A 17,898-nucleotide genomic window follows, 5' to 3' on the forward strand; every position below is an offset into this window, starting at 1 on the left:
CATTCGATACTGAAACCGATGACTCTGAAACGTTGAAAAACTGCTCTAACTTCAAGTTTCCACGCTGCGAGCGATCGAATAAATATTTCGATTCACCTCGCTTATTTAATATCACAGAGGAACGTTCTCGAACCTCGGTAAAGTTTTCTGATACGGCTAACAATAATAGCAAGGGTGATTTTTAAACATTCGTGAAGTGAAGAAACTATAATCTTGTTATAACCATACAATTTATAATGATAACAAATTAAATTTATTTCTTTTTCTATACTGTTTTCTGTTAATATAATATTTTAACCTTACTGACATTTACAGGCCCGAAAATGCTGATATAAACCTATCGAACCATTGTGTATGATTATTTTAGAATTTCTTTACCGAGTCATTGCTAAACATGCAATTAGTTCATTTATTTATTAAGAGATTAAATTCGAAAAAATGTTTAACATGAGATATGTTATAAACTACAGACTGCCTGATTCGCTATGATTCTTTATTTTTTTTATTATCCACGAGGGATCAATTAGTGTCCACCAGTGTTAACCATAGGAAAAATGCTACAACGCTTAATTTTAAAGAAACTAGTATTAGGGTGTTAATGTATTATTTTACAAATACACATGTACAATATCATGGGTTGGGCATCATGAGTTAGGCATTAATTCGCTGCGCTCTTTGAAATTGAAGTAAAAGGTGCTCAGTGCAGGGAAATTAAAATTCATAGAAAAGAGGACAACTGTTATTTTGGTTAAAGTAAAATGAAACGAAATTTTTTTAAACTTTTAATAAAAATACAATACATAGTAATACTAAAATTATCATTTAGATAATTATACACATCTACACGGTATTCTTATTATAAATTTCCGAAAAAATAAAAAATAGGTATATTTCTAACATATTAAAATTTTATTTTATTTATCATTGCCCACACTAGTCTAGAACATTAATAAAGAATAACAACTAATATATGTAGAAACTTTTTTAAATAAACAAAATTGTCCAAAAGTAATTGGAATAGAATTGATTCTACAATTTCCAATCTCAAAGTTTTCTTCCTTAATTATTATAAAAATATTTTTAAAGTTACTCAAATTATAATATGTACACTAATAACCACGGCTAAAATGCTAAGTATTCTACACATGGAAACGTTAGCTATTTTCATTAGCTTTTATCACAGGTTTTTGACGAGTCGAACATAAAACTTAATATTAAATTATTTAAATTTAAGCAATTATTGACTACTAAACTATTTATTTTTCTCTAAAAGAATAAAACTAAATTATTATAATTTATACAATGTGTATGAAAAACTTTCATGTGCGTATTAAACATAGCCGGTATTCTTCTTACACAGGCAAGGAACGCAAGAATAATAATTACAATATCCTACAGTCTGTTGCCGCAACAATATTAAAAAATATCATTTTCTACATTAGTTTTACCTTAACCTGATGCAACACAAAACAGCTTAAAAAACTTTTACAGAAGTAAAGACATAAAAATGTACAACAAACAATGTACGATTAAAAGTGAACTCGTAAGTTTATAAGTAATTGTTATTTCTAAAGTCGCTCGTTTCAAAGCTTCTCACTTTCAGGATAGCTTTATGCCTTCATCTTTCAATTTCTTCACAACTTCGGCACAAATTTCGTCCTCGCGAAACTTGTATCCGCAGGAGATCATTTCCTTGGCTACGGTAAAGTTTTTCTTTAACGATTCCAACCAAATTGAGTAAGGGTAGTCGGGCCAAACACCGCCGTATCTCTCCGGCAAATGTTCGGGGCTTATATATTGATGGAGAGACTTAACATCGTAACCATGAAAGTAAATCTTAGATCTCATTTCTGAATTAAGTAGTGGTTTGAAGATGTTGTACATTTTGTCGAACAGCCATGAATGGTTAATTATGTGGATGGCATGAGTTGCAGCCGGGAAACAGGACTGAAAGCGAAAAAAAAACATAATGTTTTGTAAATATTACATACACATACGATATTATAACATATATAATAATATAGATAATCATTGGGGGTTTAAGGTTCTGGAGTAGAGATCACGGACCGACAAGCGCAGCGTAGACGGCTACCTACAAGCTTTACAGGCGATCGGAAGACGGTTGTGAAATGATGATAATAATTCGTTATAGACTTCAGTCTAGATGAATCGCACAACGATCTATTTTCAACACTATATAGTAATGCTTGAATGTTGTAGAACAGCGTATTAATTAAAGTGGCTGAAGCAATAGACATTTCAACGTACGTTTAATGGGTAGATTTTGCGTTACATTGTTGCGAGTGGTGGTTTGCTAATAGTTAAACGTCCTACACGTTTTGTCCCTAATATAATGAAATGATATAAAGACTTTTCTGGAAAAATTTGAAACTTATTTGGATGAATGCAATGTATCTCAATTGTTAGATTTGTTATAAATGCTGTACGTGAAACAAGAATTGTACTTCGTATTAAATTATACTCAACCCGCCCACAGAATTCCACAAGTTGGTAAGAATGAAGCCTTTTATCCGCCATTATTTCACGCAATTCTGCCTTGGGTCGACATACGCCTAGATGAGTCAACGACCCTTCTTTTGTTGTCGCTTTTGTTTACTTGAACTGTTCTTTAATTATTCATTAGTCAGGGTGTCTGTTCATTTGGAGCTTCTCTTTTGGAAGTACATCAGTGCAGTAAAATAGTCAATTTAACGCACAAGGCAACGGATGAGAAAATCTTATTATATTTTTGCAAATCACATAAAAAAAATTATTGGCTTATTTTTAGGTCAAACGTTAATATGCAGTCATGTTAAGTTAATGCCATTTTAGTTTTCTGTATAACTCACCACTAAGAGTTTAACAATTTTAGAGGCAACAGATGGCGTTATCTGCCAGGCGTGCTGTGTGCCAATATCTTCTAGGTCGAAGATCGCAAGTCCGCCAAGAATTTGTGTTCGCTCTTCCAGCATACCTAACTCTAAAGACAAGATGGTAACTTTGAAAATGTCATCCACCGGAATAGTTTTAGTATCCCAGCAACCTGAAAAGAAATAATTTCATGAAATTGTGTCATTATATTTATGTATCTTTTTTTTGAATTTGCACTAAGCAAACATATATTAAATAATAATTAAAAATTATTTTGCAAAAATGTATCCCGTATTATTTTGTTAACTGTCTTTCTTATTAATTTCCAGAAAGTACTTAACATATTTTTACCACCACCAATTGACTGAACCTGTTACTGGTTGAAAACAAAACAAATTTAAAAAAGTCTTCTATACTGAACTTTGCGGAAATTTATTATTTACACCATAATGTTACCGTGTAAAACGCGAAAGCTTATTTTATAATAATAAGGATAATTATTTTTTTAAAGAATTTATAAAAAGAGATATTATTTAAAAACGTCTTTTATTGTGTTTGAAAAGTTTGTGTGGAATTGTGTAGTTTAGGCACTCTTTCAATGTACTGTTTATAAAACTTAATACTATTCAAAGTTAAATCCCTTTTTAATCACTTACTAATTCGAAATAGTTAAGTGCTGTTTGTGTCTGTAATTCTATAAATAGTAATAGTAATGGACTATGATGTTTCTTGACATTAAATAACGATAAAAACGACTTATTCTTACCAATTCTGTAGATAAGCAACCTTCTTCCATTCTGATCGTAATAAGGCGGTACATTGAGTACGTCAGATTCACCAATATGCCGTAAACTGAATGGATGCACGTTGTCAAATAATGCAGAGTTTTCTTGCTTAAAACGATAATAATTCACCATCTGTAAAACAATTAATATACTTTTCTATCTGCATATTTTTCTTTTTAACTCTAATTAATTTGTTTTCATGGCGTTAATTGTCATGACATAAATGAATGATTTAGCATTTATCTGACAACAAGTTTATGTACATGTTTTTTTTATTCAAAATGTTAGATAAGACAAAACCCTTTACGATAAGGGCTATGTAATAAGAAAAAGAGAAACAGCACTTTGGCTCAAATTTATTAAAATTTAAAATTATTTAAAATACACATCGCCTTTCAAGATGACAAGCGCAGTATGCAAAATTTCATCTCATTAGCTCAGAAATGTCACTAGAGTAAGAGCTCTTTGATGTGGGAGCAGAATTACTTACGGATTTCTTTTCAGCGTTAGAAATACTGGCAAAAAATACGCATTTCTACTTCGCAGAAACCCCTTCTGCGTCTGAGTAACGTGTAACGTAAATTACAAAGAATAAAGTAATTATGAAATTGTTTTATATAAATAATGAGTAAAATCATACTAGTCTGTGTGCTCTTTTTGGGATGAAATTTCGGGCTCGAAGAAATCGTATTAAGAACTTATCGTCCATGCGGTGGGGTACACACTCGCCACGTTCTGAAAATATAAAAATAAGACATAATTTTTATTACATAAAATATAGGTATATCTCAGATGTATATACTTCTTTAATGTTCTTCTGATAATTATAAAGACTAAAATTTATGACAAAAAAATTTATTCCTCATGTTCTGTTCAGGATATAAAAATAACGCAAATAAATACTGTTACTTCAACAACTCGAACTCAAGAAATAATAACGTAGAATCAAAGTTTTAACAATAAATCATCGCTTAGGTGTACAAGAAATTAAAAATGAAATTACATGTAAGACTTACAGAAATCTTAAATTTAATTCTTAAATAAAATTCTAAATCACTTCATTTTAAGAGATCGCTTTGGGCATCACTTTTTAACGATTCTAAGGAAACGCATTATTAGCAGCATTTATCTATTCAGCCTTCATAAATTACGAATCGATATTTCTAAAACCAATAAAGTGTTATACTTTTCCAATTAGAATAACCTCGCGTTGATATCGCAAGACTATAGCACATTACTTAATCGATTCTTTAACAATTATTGAATTTATTCCTAAATAATCAAGTCAATAAAAGCCGTCTCTAATTTAGTTCCTTCTAAAGAGCTATAATTTAAACATACTACGTCGCAAGGAAGGTTTATTGCCGTTACGTTTGATGTTATAATCATCAAGGTGTGAGCGGTTCAAAGTTCATCAGAGGTTAATGACAAAAGGTATATTAATCCTTGTTATTAACTAGCGACGTTGTAGGTAACTTGTTTAATTAAAATCAATATAAAATCAATGTCGACAATCGTTAAATACAAGTTCAGATTTGCCTTCATACCATTTCAAGTTCACTTGATTTATTTCATTATTTTAAATTTTTCATATTTTTAAACAAAATAAATAATATTTTATAAACAAAGAACTGTTATAAAAGAACGTTTAAGTAATTATCCGTAGAATTATAAATTAATTTGGACACGTCACAATAATTCGTGTTATAACTCAAGAGAAGGCAAAAAAGAGACGAAAAATAATTGAAATTACGCACTCAGGTGATGGACAAGTTCTTGATGGTCTAGACATCAGAATTTTACCGAAAGCAAGCAAGGCAAATCCACGAAAAGAGCCGTGACATGTTGAGACAAGTCATAGTCGAAAAGTATATATACGAGTATAATCACTAAAAATTAATAGCTCACTGATTCATATGACCAGTGATATCCCAGCGATAGAGGATTAAGGCTTGCGATCGTCGCGGATTCTATTCTCGGGATACAAACTTATATAATTTACACTTTGTGCATTAATTTTATAGGATTATCGCTGCTCACGAGTTCCCAGATGATGAGCAGCAGCCTCTGCTACGTACCATTATACCACATTACTATCACCAACCCGCCTACCAAGCGTAGTGATTATGGTATATCCCCCATAGATACCTTCGGAGGAGACTTATGACTTGCTGTGGAACGACGAAGACCTTACTATTTCACCTTCGAGAGACCGAAAAGAAATATATTTGAATGTTGGAGATGAAAAATATTAACGGATAGTTATAAAGCTGAAGCAAAAAAATGATCACTGGTGTATTTTATGAACACCATGCCAGAAGAGCCTAATTTAACTGAAACCAAAAACAAATCAAGTTTCCTATAAAGGCATAATGTGCCTTTACCCTAACTTAAAATACGTGATAGCGTGATTCCAAACGCGCTCTGCTTTGAAATAAATTTAGATTCTTCGCACTAAAAATAAATAACATGATCCTAGACCGTTTAAAATAAATTAGAACCTTCGTTTCATTATGATGATCAACACATACTCGCATGACTACAGAACATTAATCATGCTATGAATTGTGATATTCTCACGAAGAAAAACTATTTTATTTTCATTTAGGCTTTCGTCCAATGCAATTGCGACGTATTAAAAAAAGAAGAGTGAGCTCATCTCTTGACTTTACGCAATCTTGATCTGGGGTTATAATAGTTTATTTAACCCTTAATTAGGCGCATGGGGTCAGGGCCACTTGAAATTCAAAAAATTATGGCTTACAGTCTTCAGAGCGTACTAACGCTCTTTCTAGCTTCCTCAATCCCCCCGGGGTACGCAAATTAGTCACATCCAGAACATTAACACATGTGCATGCATCGCTGTCCTTTAGAGAGCTGACCCCATGCGCCCAATTACGTTACATTTTTTGGCGAAGGCAAGTTTTTACTTTTGTTGTTTTTTTGTGTTTATATTAGTATATTGTTTACTATTTATCTTTGTATGTGTGTATTTTGATACGGTATGATTTATTTATGTATTTTTGAGTTTTTTCTATGCTTTTTCTTTTTTTTTTAATTGAAATGCCTAACGACCAACAAGTATTGCAATGGCTGGATGAAGTGCTGGATGAAGTGCTTGATGAAGAGCAAGATGTCGCTGGTTCGGATTCGGAAGACGAAACTTTAAACGATGCTGTCATTGATAGTGCTCATAATTCAGAAAGCGAAATTGAGGAGTCTGAACATATCCAAGACATCGGAAGACGGAAGATAGTTATTTTTTATCTCGACATACTCAGAGAAATGGCCCGAAAGTGAAATGGTGTAAAGTACCACCATCGAACGCAGTAAGGACCCGAGCACAAAATATTATTTTACATTTACCTGGAGTATATCTAGCATTTGTCATACACAAAGCGAATATTGAGAAGACTTTGACATATTCAAGACGTATTTTCTTGAAGAAAATAGCTGCGGCACTTGTGGAAGATCACCAAAAACGTCGCATACAACTACGTGCTGTACCAGCGAAAACAAAAAAACGGTTCCATGAAGTTTATAATGTGAACAAGGCGGTTTATCAATCGACAGTTAAGCTCGGGCGCTGTTCATCATGTCCTAGAAAGGACGACAAAAAAGTGCCAACAAAATGTTTCAAGTGTTGTAAATTTATTTGTCAGCAACACTCAAGGATTTACTGCGTCGGATGCAGAACAGACGATTCCGCTGATGAGGCTGAATAAACTTTATTTCTTAAGTTGATCTCGGCTATGCCAAAAAAAATAGTTTAAAGAGAGGTTTGCTGTTTTAGTTTTTTTTTAATATTTTTAATGTCATAGTAAGTATTTGATTCTTAAAGTTAAGTATATTAAAGAACTTTAATAATTACTATAGAAATCCATTAAATTTTATTCCTTTTTGATACCCTTTTCCCAATGTTTTTTTGGGGTCATTTAAGACCCCATGCGCCTAATTGAGTGATTTTCTTAATGCGCCTAATTAAGGGTTAATAGTTTCACAATGTTCTAAATATTTAATGATTCATATTATTATATAAGTATAATGATGTACGGTGACCACTTATGGACCTTACGAGAAGAATTTCAGAAGATCTATTCAATAGAAATAAGTTTTAGATTGAACTCCCCTGTAATAGCATTCTTAAAGTTAAAGTTACGAAGGTGAAATATATATATATATATATATATGTATATATATATATATGTATATATATATATATATATACATATATATATATATAATATTGTGGTATGAAGTTTATGTTTATCTATGAACTTGTTGTTGTACTGCTATGACTATCATCTGATGACAAGGAAACTCTATCGCGTACCTCCAAAGCTCCGACATTGCAACCCGAAAAACAATGCTTACGCCTCTTCCTTCATCAGAATCTACTCTTTGCACTCGATGCGTCTTTCAATTATTCAAACTAACCTTAGGGACTAATAAAATAAATGCAGTTCATTCAAATCACTGTGCCTGATCTATTTTTAGGTTTCGTCGTCAACCAAATTCTCATACGCAGGAGTTTTTCCTGCGCCACATTTACTACTACAAGAACTACGACTGTACTCTGTTCTCCGGGGCTCTACCTTTATTGCGCAAAGCTAAGTCGCAGTCGCAGCTGTCAAGATACCTTTTTGTCCCAAAGTAACCATGCAGGTTCCTCTTCGTTTCACCGTAGTCGATCATAGTACTGCGTTAAGATCCCCTTTACGAAGATGAGAACTAAGTCAGAAGCGAAACCAATTAATTTTGGCGCAATCAACATTAATAACAAAAGTAAACAAAAATATCGGCTAAGACCTACAGGAAAAAACAACCACGTCCATGAATTTCATTGACTTTTTTAACATTACCAAAATTAACGGTGTAGTTGTACTTTCTTCTATATGAGTATATCTATAAAATTACCTTAATCAAACACTATCTTAAACCTCATTGATGTTTTTGAATAATTTATGATGTTTACAAACTTAACAATTGAAAACTACAACGGGTTAACAATAATGCTATGATATGAATTAGTCTAGTAAGTATATAATAGTGATATAATTTTTTATAATAAACATGAGATAAGCATAAAATTGATTTAGAAAAATGATGATGGTAAATTTTTCTTTTAAAGTGATAAGCCGAGGTATCAAATAATGGACAGTTCTTTCACCGTATATTTTATTAATTCGCATTGTGCATAATCGTTTAAATCTGTATTGCTATAAGTATATAAAAACAAGCTTCACCTCCTTCTTATTTATGCTGTTGCACTTCGTAAAACAACACAATTTGGTTAACGGTTAAGAACATAACAATTTACATTTATTAACCATGCAAAACTAACACAAGTGATGAATGGCTAGAAGACAATTTTAGATTCGATACATAGCAAATCCATTTTTAGACGGACTGTTATTATGATTCTGGTAATGAATATAGTGCTATTTTCCAAGAAGTCTACACATAAACACAGCGTCTTCTTAGGGTTATAGCTGAGAGAAAATTAAGTATATGGTAGGGATCCGGCGTACATATACGTCAATATTGAAAAAATTATAGGCAAACATTACAGCGATCCAATCAATATCCCTCAGAGCCTTAAAAATAAATTAAAGGTTGACCATAAAACTAATGTGTGTTAAAGATGTATTATTATTAATGACTTAGGGCACAAAAAAGAGGCTTTTATTTCGGTCTTATTAAGCATCCTCACAGTTGTCTAACGATTTATGGAGAGTAATATGCTCAGGATTTTTCTAAGAGATTAAATCAGGAATAAAGATTTCTATACAGCAACAGCAACTGAACAGATGGCCGCTGAAGGTTCTGGAGTGGGGAACACGGACCTTGTTTAGGTACGGTTGGAAGACACTGGAGAGAGGCTTGCACCCCTTTTCAATAATTTTTTAATGTATAGGTGAAATCTATGTCCAACAGCGGATGTCCTACAGTTAAAATTTTGATCATGGTTACTGTATCCTGGTTTCTGTTAACAGCACCATTAATATTGGAATAATAAGCGAATGCATTATAATATTTTAATGACAAGTACAAAAATAGTAAAATTCGATTCCCAAGGCGCTTTCAACATCGCATTGTTATGGAAAAACTTTCCATAACAATGTGATGTTGAAAGCGTATTACATATCATCAACTAGTCGATGCCTTTCGACATTTTATACAAAAGGAATGAGTGATAACTTAGGGCATTAAATTTAATGAAATTAATGGATCTAATGAAGGATGTATTCGAAAATATATTTTAAGATGGTATTATATAAAAAAAATCAAAGTACCATAAATCAGTTCTCGCAATTCGTATACTGCTTGCAAGCGTGTACTTTCGTCCTCTCCACAGTAAAGTCTGGCATATTCCAGAAATTCCGGCTGCGGCTCACCTAGTTCCAACTCTACACTGTAGTCTGGAGTCGGCATTATCTGGAAGCATCATTTCATTTTTAAAAGAAATTATCTTCTAGCTGTTGTTAAATAAGCGTATTATTTTGTCTTCTTAGTAACTGATAGAGCACAGCGTATTAGGAAGTTGAAGTAACTGATGACAAGCAAAGGGATAACCACTGGCGCCTAAAGGTTTCCTTTTATTTATTAATGATTGCAATTTGAGTGACAGGTAACCACAACTTAGACTAGGTTAAAAAAATAATTTTAGAAAAATAATTAAAAAAAAAGATAAAGTTGTCTTTTAGAATGGCAGGTCATTAGAGCTTTATGGAAATGTACAGGAGAGGCTCATGTCCAGCAGAAGACGTGCCATGAATAAAATGATGGCGATGATGACGTGAAATTAGTCCCAACGTTCTAATCATAATCTATGATGACGTTACGAGCACATCTGTCAGTATTTATTGAAATTTTGGATGAACATAGTACAACGTAGAACATGATGAAGAAAATCAGCTATTTATTAGAGAAATAAATAATAACTTGTCAGTAACCAAAATAGGCTTCTAACCTACTAGGGGTTAATAAAAATAAAAGTAAATTAATTTATGGTGTCATTAAAACAGTTTAAGCACGCCTAAGAAAAGCCCGGCGAAGTGGGGGCCGTGGAAAATATTTTTACTGTACTACTCAGTGGACTCGTAAAATATTTGTCAAAAGTAGCAGTAATATGACACAATGATGACCGACAAAAGCGGAAGGATAAAAAGGATTACTTTTGTTAAAAACACTTCACTTTTTATTATATCAAAAAACATCTTTTATAATGTCATCAAACTACAATACATGAGTATAATATTACCAATTTGTCAAAATCTGTTTAGTTTTGTTCGCATAGATAATTTGTCTCAAACTAACGATGTAAAATAATCTAAGTGAGAGGCCCTCGTCTAATATCATCGGACCCATTAAAGGTCACTGACTTAAATTGAGACTTATCAAAGCATAGTGGATACTTATTTACATCAAACGTTGTAAACAAATTCGTTTATATTTTATATACAATAACTACTGTGCACCGTTCGCTACGTGTGATCCGCAGTGCTTTTTGAAAGCGTAATTTTTAATAAACACCTTAGGCCTAGTTTCATGTTTAGAATAAAAATATGGACTTTTTTAATGAACGCCCCCTCAGTCCTTTTACGGGTATAATTTCACAAGATCTGTTGTTAGCTGACCTCAACTTGGCAAGCGGAATATTCCTACTAATCTTCAAGTCTCTTAGCTTTATAATTCCATAAATATCGTGACGAATAAGTACATGGGTAAAAATCTCAAGAGACATTAGGATGTGTATCCAAAATTATTAATTTATTACAATTTTATGATATGTTTGATATTCAAAAAACGATATAAATATTTATTTATTTAACCCCTAGGTTAAAATTATATATATATATATATATATATATATATATATATATATATGTAAATATATTTATATATATATATATAAACATTCACAGAATATTTATATGTATATATATATATACATATTTACATATATATTCTGTGAATGATAATTCTTTCTCTCATTAAAATATCTCGGCTAATATACACTTCAGTTACTCAAAAATATAAAAAGGAACAACACTAATTCGTAATCTCGTACAACACACAGTTACGCTGTAAAAGATGATATATCTTCGAACTATGGATATTTTATAACGCACTAAGAAATGATATAATTAAAAATTTCGAAGAATACTTTTAAGTGTAAATGAATTTTAGGCATTTTTTAAAAATAATAATTAACATCTTGACTGTGATTCGTAAGCCAATCGTTTTCTTTATTATTTTTCAGTAGACTTTTAAATAATAAGATAAGATAGATATATATGGAAGAAATAGCTTTAGTAGTATATTGTAAAAAAAATGTCGTCAGCTTTGCCGACATCTCTAGCATAATTATGGTGATAACAAGAAACTTCCAGTGCTTCGCAGTTTCGGCGAATCTTCTTAAATTTGTCTAGCAGTGTAAAAATGCCTTCAGATATCCGAACCCCCGGGCGGTTCACCCGACAACTCCCTATTCTTTTGCCGTTGGTGCATCGTTATTTTTACTGTGTCCACAAAACAATAATCAAATTTCAACAATGATGCGATTTTACAAATATTTGTACGAACTATATAACGGAATTTTTCATCATTAATAATGTTACACTATCATAATATATTATATCGCATTCTTTAAGAGAAATAATGAAAACAAATGTTTTTTCGCGGTTAAATCAAAATACCACAAATTTTTGAGCAAATTGTGAAACAATATAAATTGTTTTAGCATAGTCAAAGCAAATGGCGACATGTTCCAATGCCTACGGTAATTTTTAATTTTGCAATAATATTCGCAAGCGGTGTCGTAATAAAGTGAAATTATCTCTAAAGTCGTCGGTTTTAAATTTCGCACAAGACAGGAGACAAATTATATTTAATTTAATAGTTTTTAGCGTTGACACTTCAGATATTTGCCAACTAATACCTTGTTAAAAGCTAAAAAATGTATATATATATAAACAAATAATTTTTTGTTTAGCGATTTCTCAACTTTCTTGAATCACGAATATAAATTTACATTTCTTGATTTTTTTTATGTGAGGTAAGTAATATTATTATTTTTTTCTGGCTTATAATTCTGTCAAATTTGAAGATTCCGCGGTTTTTAGCGGACAGTGTGCAGAAAATGCATAGCCTTTGGGCTTTTTTGACCCCTTTTAAGGTAGCGAAGTTCAAAAGCTACCTAGGGAGGGATTTATGCCGTAACATGCTAGAGTTTCACCGGATTAGGAAGATCCTGTGCTTTTAGTTTGCTTAGGCGAATGCTCCGTGGAGTAACAACTCAGCACTCGTCTCCTCGGCTGTCCTATGAGCCTAGTCCTAGTCCATCGAAGAGACCTCAGCTTAGACTGCCACTCGTCAATACCCGACTAACATTCGTCGGAATTAATCAAAGGTGTCCAAGAGGTGCTAATCTCAATTTATCGAGCTACGGTTACAAGTATTACCTGGGTAACATTATTGCTACTTCGGAAATCGTTAGCGCTGGAAAAAAAGTAGCGGAAGAGACTCCAGAAACGCTATATAGAACTATCGGATATTATTGAGCTTTATATCAAACACGGATCAGAATAACAAAAGACATACTATTAAATCTAGTCTTTGCAGTAAAGTAAATTTACCACAAAAGATAATAATTTGCAAAAGGTTTAAAGATGTGAGCGCTTTAGATAGAATTAGTTAAACTATCCTATCATGTTCCTATTAACTAAATAATTTAATTCAATTCTACGTTCTAAAATATAAATGACACCTTATTAATTATATCGTTAATTATAAATTTAGAGAAAACTTTTTACTTTACTTACCAACCTTATAGAAGGTAATTAGAAATATTAATAACGTTCGATGGTCTCTTTAAGGAATTATTCTATTTTAATAGTATATTTATTAGACGGCTACGACCACTAACATATTCTTTAAACCTTTTATATTTATAACCAATCATTTTGTATATGATAAAATACCCTAAAATGTTAGACACAAAACGAAAGCCCCGCAAAATAACGAGCAAATTAAAAATCTATCGTTTGTACGGCTCATTCAAACATGCGTGTTATAAGTCGATCAGACAAAAATATTTATTAATGCATTCGTGTATAAAATATGGTTTTAAGGAGTGATTTAAACAAATCGCGTTAGTTTAATAAAGGTCGTGTAAATAATAGGGCTCGCAAAGTTTCACAACACAGTGCATGGTAAATTACTCAAACAATATTCCATTATCTATAGTCACGGTTAAAATGGTCACTTTATTACACCGCTATTTTGTAAAAAAGCTTAATAACTTTTATAATGTGTTCCCGAACAATCTTTACTGGTGATAAAGTAACATTTCTTTTTTTATCGTATCTGTGACTTAACATTATAAACAATTCATAATTATTCATATTGTATTACAACATGATTTCCATTTTATGAATACATATATTTAATAATAGGTTTTAAAGCAGGGCCGTTTCCAGCGTTTTGGGTGCCACTGGCAAAAGAAAATTTGGCGTCATTCCTTACAAGAAAATCCAAATTTACTTATAATTAAAAAAAAATATTACTAAAAATTATAAAAAATGCAATAAATAAAAATTTGCTCTGTTTTGTGTAAAAAGATATTTATTTTTAAAATAATACAACAGTTGTTGATGCAACAAATGAACAACATGAATGTAAAAAGATATTTTGATATCGGCACCTTACATAAATATGGCGCCGACGACAGTTGGCCGGCTTGCCCGCCACCTTTATCCAGCGCCGTTTTTTTACTTCTTTACGTTACTTAAAAAATCCCAGTATTAAAAACCAGTTAAAATTGAAAATTGTCTTTACTTAAATATTTCATATGCACCGAGACGTTAATTGTAACACAAAGCAAATGATCTCTTCAAGATCTTATATTTCTAAAACTGTTCCAAAAACATCGCCTTTAGCTATCAACTAAAATTATTAAGCCGTATGTAAAGCAAATTATATATTATTACTCCATCATGACTACAAAATAAAATATTTTAAACTTTATTTACAAAGTATATAATTTCAACATTTATTTTCACTGTAAAATCAAGACAAACAATTGGACCTGAATTATTACATTTGACGCTTGTTCTGTCTTAATAAAATCCAATTACATTCTAAAATAAGTCAATGAATATTTCTATTGTATATTGTGAAAATTATTTTCATTGTACTCGATTTTACTTATGAACTTAATTTACTTTATCAGCTATTTTAATACATTACACTAAATAGAACTATTTCCACTTTTCTTTTATTCTTTAAGTAAATTATACATTTATAAGTTGGAATAGAATAATAAAAAAATTATTCCTCTTTCGGACAACGAATGCGTTTTTTGGTGGCGATCTTTATCAAGAACATTCGCTTAAAATTTATAGTGCCAAAGCTTGTTACACATTTTAAAATACATTAAAACAAAAACAAATATTTAATAATCAAATTATTACATAAATTGTAAAAAGAGTAAATAAATGAATAATAAGAGGTTAAAATAATGCTTTTACCGCAACAAATACATACGAGCACGTAACAAAGGCATTATGGAACCCGAACCAAGGATAACAATGTGCAGCGTTGCGTTAAATATGACCGGTGCTTCCTACTTGGTACCCACGGAAAGGTTTTACTTGTGTCTGTATGTTTAAAGAAACAAAAGAAAACATGGTCTTTCTCTTGCAGCTAAATTCATCTAATATGAGATATTCGGTAGCATTTTCATGTTAATTTTTTTTTCACTTAATTATGGAGTATCTGAATCAGTTACTAATAGATTCTTTGATTATTATTTTTGGAGTTTGTACTTGATGATCGGTTGTTCATGGTCTCACTCACACAAGAGAAAGAGTTATTCGTCCGAGTTATATCTTCCTCATCTACTCGAGTCCAAGGATTATTTCTGTACGTCTTATGGTTCAAATATATTACCATGGACACTACCTTTTAGTAAACTGATAACAGTAAATTTATTATAGATTTATCCATGCAAATAACAAGACTATTGGGTCGTATGTACACGTGACCAACAAACACTAAATGTTACAGAATTTTACAAAAAAGTAAAGGAAGGAAATACCCATAAAAGGGTTAACAAACGTAAGAAGATTACAATTTTTTTTATTGACGTAGTAACACTAACGATAATATTATTTATTCTGTTAAAACAAAACCACCAATAGTGGTTCCAATTTTTAACATACAAATAAAAATTATAAATGTTAAAAAAAGTTATTGTCAAACTTCTTAAGGAACACTCACAACATCTACCATTTGTAAAACACTCACCAGCAGTATGGCTGTAACAATATTCAAAATTAAAACCGAGAACAGAAGGTATTTAGTCATTTGAAAAGAAATGCATATCAAAAAACCAGTGCATAACGGGTAACCAAAATGATTATATAATATAAGACTCAGAATTTAAACAAAATTGATAGCTAACAAATTTCAAATATTAAAAACTTAACATACCAGAAGGAAGAGATATAGGATAACCGCGTTAAGCTATGGATTATTGAGATTAAGTAAAATATAAAAAAGATATTTGCATAGTTTTTATTTAACTAATTTACGTAAAGTTCTACAATTAAATGAGATGATTAAATAAATAATCACAACAAGCATTACTGTAACGTAACTGTTACATTTTTTTTAGTACGTTATATTATTTAATCATTTCATCCAAATTATAAATATCTTTAAATTGGAATCATAAATTTTATTGTATAACACTATAAATTCCAGTCAGAAGGGTCAGAAAGGTTGCCAAGGGAAGATATCAGACCTAGATCTACAGGAGAAAGTAAGTGAAATTCTAACACCACCGGTTAGCAAGGAACCTGCTATTAAAACTGTCCACAATGTATATACTGTTCGTGAGAAAACTTTCCAAGGTATATTAGTATAATAGCAAATTGAAACAATTATTGGTTCTGAACTATATTGGTTTGAAACTATTATTCTGCTTGAGTTATGTTAAAGATTCTAGGTACAAACAGTACCAGTTATTCGATCATTTTTTCCATGTTTTCCTTAACACATGTGGTATTTTCTTCGAAAGAGAGAACATAATAACATTGGGAGAGAAATAGTTCCTATTTTAAATTTCCCACGCCTGTCCCTACCTGTCATATATTTCACGGTATTTAAAATAAAAATTGCGTGTTAGGATGCAATTAAATAAACATCTTGAACCTTAATAGTTAATTATTACAATAACATTTTTATTTAATTATTATTTATGTTTGGTAGTAATAGGTACAATATAGAAATATTGTTTTTATAAGCAAACCCTATTTATTGTCAAACATTAAATGGATAATTAAAGTGATTACTCCGAAATATTTTTTTTCTACTAGTCTTCAACGGGCTTATAACTTTTAACAGCATAGTCTGTCAGGATAGCTTGTTTATACTAATATTATATATAATTTATAATTGAAAAACTAATTAAAAAAAGATTACGCTTTCAAAGAACAAGTAAACAAATTCCCCGAAAACTGTTTACCTTAAAAAGAATCATTTTTAATCATGATAATCGTTGATTGTAATTTTTGATTTATTAAATTAAGTTCGAAGAATTTTGTCTATTGTTCAAGTTAGCGGTGAAATTAAAAGCTTTTAAGAGTCAAGTTACCTAACATATGTCAGTTTACGCTTTAACTACTGTAACTAGGCATACCTCTAAATGTTTCACTTTCTCTAAACCGACGTGCGTTGTTGCTGCATCAATATACTATTGTTATGATGTACAACACATAGGGAGATTGGTTATAGGTGCACAACCAATAAAAGAGTAAAATAACTCATTTGCTGTCAATTATTGTATGTTACACCCTAATCAAAAATCAATTATTTCATAAATAATTAATATCTTAATAAAATATAGAAGTTAGATAACTTTAAATTAAAATTAATTATTGTTTACTATCTATCTATTGGTCTGATGCATTCTCATAGAAAATATAAATTGATGCAACATATTTCAGAGTGACAGAGTTATACGGGGTGATTGATTTCAGGTGTAAAAGTTTTAAAGCTTTTTGCTGGAAAATGAATATATACTTCTAATATAGATTCACCCCTTTAAGGCTTTGAAACATATTAACAATCACTCGACCTATTTAAAATAAAATAAAATACTCAAAATTTATTATATTAAATCGTATTACTTACAAGTAGAATTATTATACAAATAAAAAAAAGCGTATGATAT

The 17,898-nt window shown here is 31.0% G+C and overlaps 1 protein-coding gene across 1 annotated transcript in view; it reads right to left on the reverse strand.

Annotated features, from left to right (window-relative positions):
- Nucleotides 1–856: 856 nt before the first annotated feature.
- LOC137922271 (alpha-tocopherol transfer protein-like) overlaps nt 857–17,898 on the reverse strand; it is a 30,367-nt gene continuing 13,325 nt past the window's right edge. Inside the window, exons 2-6 of the mRNA XM_068765239.1 lie at nt 9,953–10,094; nt 4,297–4,391; nt 3,638–3,788; nt 2,850–3,043; nt 857–1,947 (exon numbers count right to left, since the gene is read on the reverse strand). Of these exons, the coding sequence (XP_068621340.1) occupies nt 1,600–1,947; nt 2,850–3,043; nt 3,638–3,788; nt 4,297–4,391; nt 9,953–10,091 (927 nt within the window). The 5' untranslated portion in view covers nt 10,092–10,094 and the 3' untranslated portion in view covers nt 857–1,599. The remainder of the gene's footprint in view (nt 1,948–2,849; nt 3,044–3,637; nt 3,789–4,296; nt 4,392–9,952; nt 10,095–17,898) is intronic.

The sequence above is a fragment of the Battus philenor genome, unplaced genomic scaffold (assembly GCF_028537555.1).
Source record: "Battus philenor isolate CCGP_79_NKW_IND1 unplaced genomic scaffold, ilBatPhil1.0.hap1 SCAF_2, whole genome shotgun sequence".
Lineage (NCBI taxonomy): Eukaryota > Metazoa > Arthropoda > Insecta > Lepidoptera > Papilionidae > Battus > Battus philenor.